Genomic DNA, 6504 nt, shown 5'->3' with positions numbered 1-6504 from the left:
TTTTTTTCTTTTTTTTTTTGATTCCTCAGTGTTTGCTAAACGTTCTGTAATTTATTAGTCATTATATAGCCTAATACAGCGTGTAGGCCTATGCCATGCCTCATCTTATTCGTTTTTGTTAATAACGTTTTGTAAGCTAGTTTGTCATTGAATCTTACTGTTTTATTGTTGTTGTGCATTTTAATTAAAAATAATGAATCCATGTTTTTTTTTTTTAGTCTTAAAAGGTGAAAGGTGTATAAATGTAAGCTAAACAGACAATTATATTTTATTGTAAAACCTGACAAGATCGTGAAATCGAAAGTGAAAGCATCTGAAGCATCTTATAACATGGCAAAAGAGGAACTCCCGTTCACAAAATTCAAATCACAAATAATACTACTGATGAAAAAGAACGGGTTGAATGTTAACTACTTTCGTTTCCATATAACTAAACTAAGATAAAAGTTCATTAGCATGCATTGATTAATAGCATGTTGTAGCGCAAAAAAAAACAAAAAAAACATGCTGTGCAACCAACTGAAAAAGTTAATCGCAAAAGAGTGACCAGTGGTAACTATACACTACGATAAACGTTCATCAGCGTGCATTGTTGTAGCGCAAAAAAAAACGTGCTCGTGCAACCAACTGAGAAAGTTAATCGCAAAAGAGCGACCAGTGGGAAGAATGAGTCTGGAGCCCTGAATTGCCCAGCTCCCTCTGTCAATGATCTAGCACCCCCTCAGCACCTGCGTTCAAAATTCTCTGGCGCCGCCCCTGGTACATCGATGTATTTTTGTAAAGCAGAAATTAAGTTTGTCCAACTCTAAACCCAGTCCCCAAGTAAATTAGGTTATTAAATAAAAAACTAGCAAAACGAGTTGCGCGGTGTCCCCACCACTTTTCAAAGCAAAGTTACGCCACTGATTTAAAATATATTTTTTACTCAAATATACTGATTATCTGCTAACTCAAGAACAACATTCTCCTACATAGAAATAATATTCATTACATATTTTAAAGATTGCTTTTTTTTTCAATGCATTCACACTGTTTTTTTTTTCATAACAAAGAGTGTGGATCTCAGTGTTGAGATAAAATGTGAGAAAATGAGCAAAACTTGTAATTAGCAATAATTTTTGTATTAATTTTTAAAAATACATTCTCCTTTAAACCTCAAAATCTTTTTATTTTTCTGACAAACCAATACACTTTTTTCAGGCAGAGAGAGACTTTACATTTGAGCACATGTTAAATAAATATCGCTCAAACTTGTTTGTGATTGAAAATGTATGTGTTATAATTGCCTCCGGTCTTTCCTGCTTTTTTGTAAGGGGTCATTCCTCACCTGCATATGTTGTTACTGATTTGTCCTTGCATTGTCCTTTAATCTTTCTTCTCTGCCAAGAACAGAAATATTGTCCTGGCCAACTTTTCTCCACTGTCTGGCCTAAAAAAAGTGTGGGATTGGTAACCATGTCCTCTCCGGAGAGTCATTAATTGCACTGAATTTGATTGTGAGAACCTCACATTAGTATAATTACACTTGTGCAGGATTTACTCTAAGCTGTGGCTGCAGAATAATTGGATAGCTGTCCCTAAAGAAAGCCTACCGTACTCTCCGAAATCCAGGGGAAATTAGACCTCAGTCTAAAAGGCCCATCAAAGAGAAAGATTTAATAGACATCAGTGCTAATACAGTGACATAACATTTGTTTTGTTGAGACTGAATATTGCCGCTCTCTAATAGTGATCGTTCACACCAAACGTGAAGCGAAAAAGATGATTCAAACTTCTGTTCTGTCAACCAAGAGTGAAAAAAGTCTTGTTCAATTGATGAAACTTTCCATCTGTTTGTGTATATGTATAAACTCGGGGTTGCATGACTACTGTCCTTTTACTAATTGACTAGTTGGCCAAAAAAGCAGTAGACAAGTCTGTTGTGTTGTCCTGGTGGGTCAGGATCTGAAAAGGTCTACGAGGAGGGATTCGAACTCGGAAGACCCAAGGCACAACTGCTCCATATGTCGGCACGCTGTCCACAAGGCTATCGGCACTGACATAGTCAATAGTTTTAAGTATAAAATTCTATTATTGATTAAATAATGTATATTTTTAAATACATAAATAAATAGAGTGTATGTCTTTACGCCATTCGCAATGCTTCATGGGAGTGTGTGGTTGTTAATGAGCTCTTTTGCCTTGGATCTCATTTCCATGGTAACCATAGTTCTCTGAAGGGTAGATCCAAGGAGGATTGTGAGTAATGTAGTTCTTCACTGAGAATGTGGCTATCAAACATGATTTTTCAGTTATTAATTAATTCATTTTTAATGAAGCTGGAATCACACAGACATTTTGCCTTTATACATACATATTTCATCATTTGGAGTGTATGGTAGGTCTGGCTTGAAAGGATTATATGTTAAAAAAATCAATTTCTTTATGGAGAAAATGAATGGGATTTCTTCTCTGGAACCCAACTGTTGTGTTCTATTGAACAAAGGCAGCTGGTCATGTGATCTGTGAGTAGTTGACTCAGGATCAAAGAAGCCATTGGCAGAGCTAACTGAGTAGTTGACTAGACAGTGCAACCCTTAAATATAAATATACACACATATGGTATTTCAACATTGAACATGTCTGAACTAAATTAACCAAATGTTACCACATGTTAGGCGTTGCTACCATATTTTGTTTGATGAGCGTGTTTGACTAAAACTTTACCTGATGACAAGGTAAAAGCAATTGTAACCCAAAGAGTACTAGCTACTGAGCCCTCCTTAGCTATAATACAGAGCTAAATCTCACAAAACCACATTTTACATTAAAACCAAAAGGAGTATATAAGAGTGTATTTTTCAAAAAAATTAAGACTGTGTTAGGACCATTAAAAATATATACTGCCGTTCAAAAGTTTGGGGTCAATTTTTTATGAGTATGAATTTGTAATATTCTTGAAAGAAATCTCTTTTGTATACAAAAGCTGCATTGATTTGATCAAAAATACAGTAAAATTGTAATATTGAGATATATTTTTACAATTTAAAATAGCAATTTTCTGTTTTAATGTAAAAAAAAAATTTTTTTTTATTCCTGATGTCAAAGTTGAATTTTTTCCCCCCAGGATTTTTGATGCATCATAAGTTAAAAGGAACATAAAAGTACATAATTATCCAAAAAAAAAAAAAATGTTTTGTTTTGTTTTTTGTTTGTAACAAAAAGTCTTTTGATCAAGTTAAGGCATTCTTGCAGAATCAAATTATTAATTCTTTTAACAAAAATACATTCGTACTGACCTCAAGCTTTTGAACACTATTTAACAACAATAATATATGTATATATGTAATACTTTGATATATATAATAATGTCTTCTTTTTGTATTATTACAAATTAATCCGTTGACTATTATTTAAATATTGCATCACATCAGAATACGAGCGCAATAGTTTTCATCAGACTGCCATACTTAATTCATACTTTCTCGTTTCCATTTTTTACTATGACAATCGCACCGTTGTCTGTGTGTGGCAAGTGGAGCATCTGTTCTACTGGTTAAACTGCACCTCCAGGGATTATCTTGTTTATAAGCAACTGCAATTACGGCTGACCTCGGCGGTTGACTGGTCAAGGATGCGCGTACAGTAGGGTAATAATGGTGAGAGCACAGGGAGACTGGATGTGCTGGTTTGAAATGAGAAGAACAGATGCTCCTGCGTTACAAATGTGACCACTAAAGACCCTCGCTTAGACGTTAATCTGCCGAGCTGGAGCGCTTTCGTCCCAGTTAGATGACTCGCTACCACAGCAGAGCCAGCGGAACCATGCCAGAATACTCTAGATTGACTTGATTCATATTTTTAGGCAACATCTCATTTAGACTAAAATATGTGCCTAATAACACCAATGGGAATGATATACTATAGTGAGTTCATATTGCATGTTGTGTCTTTTTCATTCAAAGTGTTTTGTTATATAATCTCTTTTAGTGGAGACGGCTTCCGTTTTAGAAATGACTTCATCCGATTTAGAGCAAACAGCCTTTGAAAACAATGATATGTTGGAAGGTTTGTGATACACAAGCTACTAAATACTACTAATCACTACAAACTCCTCAACAAATAGGAGATGCTATAATATACTAACATAGATTTTAACTTGACTAGAAAATAGCGGTTTAGCGCTGTAAAGCTAGAAAATGCTGACAGCTGACAACGAATGAAAGATAATATTGAGGAAGTGCAGATGCGTAGGTGAGCGCCCTACATAAGGGTTCATGCCATGAGAGTCTGAGGAATGAAAACGAGGCAGTTTACAGCACAGTTGCAGACCGGAGCTGTTTTGCCTGACACGTGCGAATCTTTTCAATGCTTTAGGACCCGGAGCAGTTCAGGATGGCAACAGCGGCACGTCAACGGTCTTCACACCCACCTGTCTACTTCTCGTCGTACTTCTACAACTCTTGCTCAAGTTTTGATGCCGAAGATGTTTCCAGTGGATAAAGATCACAGTTTGTGTGACATCGCTCTCATCTTGGAGTCACAAAGCGTGCATGGGTTACCGAAAATGCCCCAAAATGTGCATGGGGTGCCCAAGTACTTCCTTTTAATAAAGTAATCATGCATTTCTTTTGTTTATAATAGAGTTTAATAATGTAACTTCTCTTACATTGCTAATTGTCGCACTGTTTTGCCCCACTGAACACAGTTTGTATTCACTAAAAGCAAATGACAGAGAGGCATGTTTAATTTGAAATATTTAATTTAATTTATTTTTGTGACTGTCGTTTTAATTTAACTCTGTAACCCTTAAGAATTCATATAGAATACAGTGTGATTGGGGAGTAAATCATTCAAGTCAAAGGCATGTGATAAGGAAGGGCATATGTCTCCATTTTGTTCTCTTTTTTTTTATTGTCGCTATATTTTTACTGTATCATAACTGTACAGCCGATCAAAATAAGCAGCAAAAAAGACGCAAGCATGTTTTTCGAGTACTTCTAATCTTTATTTTTACCATTTAACACACACAAAACAATGCAGTACATATCAGTTTGTTTTTATTTTGATATATTTTGATGACCAGAATGGCACAGTTGGACTATGCAGAACCATATAAAAGCTCTATATTAAATGGGTTTATTTACACCACAAAGTAATAAATCAGATGTTGGAAACGTTTTAGTATGTATGACAACATATGAATTGAAGGCATTTGGAGCTTTGTTGCAGGTGTAATGTAAACTTATTGAATCTAATTTGAAAGCCCAAAGAGCAATCTGCTAATAAATCTTGAGTTTTATTTTTGTTGCCACAATAGTTTTTCCAAATGTTTATTGTTGAATTCTGTCCAGAGTTATACAAACCAAACCGGGCGCTTAAATGTTCATTATTTAAACACGTCATTCCTGCTAACATCTCTGTATGTATATGCATATATATAACTTGTACAAAGGGAAAATATGCACACTTGTTTTTACTAAAATTGTGAAACTGTTTAATACAATGCAACGTTTTCTATTTTGTGTTATTCCCTTTTTCTGAAGCTGTGTAATTTATTTCTCAAATTGTATTATGGTAGATTCCAGCTCATTGCAGTTGCTCATTGTGAAATCTGATGTCTAAATATTGTGCTTTCGGAAAAAGCAGATGAGACTCATTGCCCTTCATCATCTCATCATGAGCAGATGTCCAGACGTCCTTTGTATTCTAGGAAAAAAAAAAGAAGTGAGAATTGATATGAAGTTGGTGTTGGTTGACCTCAAATCTATATTGCGATCTTCTTTTTTGGGGGGCTATATTTGATAGGATGTATGCCTAATGTTTCCCATTTTTTCATTTAAAGGAATAGTTCTGCCAAAGATTAAAACTCTCATCATTTATTCACCCTCATGCTTTTCCAAAGAAAGACATTTAACAACGACAAAAATCATACAGGTTTTGAAATGACTTGAGGGTGAGTAAATGATGGTTGTTTTCATTTTTGTACGAACAATTCTTTAAATATCACGAACAACATGTCAGATGGAAATCAGTCTAGTCCAGTGGATTTTAAGCACAAGTTGTATGTTAATGAAAGGGAATGTGATGTATGTGCAGTTTAATGGGTGACAGTGTGTTTTCTTGCCCCAAACTTGTATTGTTCAGCATTATGGCATCATTTTTTTCTTTTTTATCTGTTGTTCTTTAAGATATAAGGACCACAACCAGATTAAGAACAGTTCACGCATTTCTTAAATCTGTGAGACTAATTTTATGGCAGTGTTTTAATTTAAAATCACAAAATTTAAAAAGCACGTCCTGATAAATAATGTCTGTGAGTTCCTGGATCAAGGCTGATCAAAGAGAGAGCGATCAATCAATGCACCGTATTAACAGAAACACGAGGCTCATCTGTTCATGGCTGTAATTCAATTCACATGTCCAACTTGGTGCAAAGAATTGACTTAGTTCCCACCACCCAACCTTTAAAACGTTCATTTTGTTCCACTGATCTCTGGTGGTTCCCTGGAGAGGAGCAAATTA

At 35.1% G+C, this 6504-nt stretch overlaps 1 protein-coding gene across 9 annotated transcripts in view; it reads left to right on the top strand.

Moving 5' to 3' along the window:
* LOC107746996 (neurotrimin-like) overlaps positions 1 to 5869 on the top strand; it is a 337453-nt gene extending 331584 nt beyond the window's left edge. For 3 of the 9 annotated variants that reach the window (XM_016561376.1, XM_016561377.1, XM_016561374.1), the window contains 2 exons: positions 3970 to 4047; positions 4357 to 5869. In XM_016561376.1, coding sequence (XP_016416862.1) covers positions 3970 to 4047; positions 4357 to 4457 — 179 coding nt within the window. In that variant the 3' untranslated portion in view covers positions 4458 to 5869. The remainder of the gene's footprint in view (positions 1 to 3969; positions 4048 to 4356) is intronic. The other 6 variants (XM_016561378.1, XM_016561375.1, XM_016561382.1 and 3 more) reach the window with 3 other exon arrangements.
* The last annotated feature ends 635 nt before the right edge of the window (positions 5870 to 6504 follow it).

The sequence above is a fragment of the Sinocyclocheilus rhinocerous genome, unplaced genomic scaffold (assembly GCF_001515625.1).
Source record: "Sinocyclocheilus rhinocerous isolate Xijiao unplaced genomic scaffold, SAMN03320098_v1.1 scaffold708, whole genome shotgun sequence".
Lineage (NCBI taxonomy): Eukaryota > Metazoa > Chordata > Actinopteri > Cypriniformes > Cyprinidae > Sinocyclocheilus > Sinocyclocheilus rhinocerous.
Note: the sequence above shows the minus strand (reverse complement) of the source record. Positions and strands in the feature narration are given on the sequence as shown.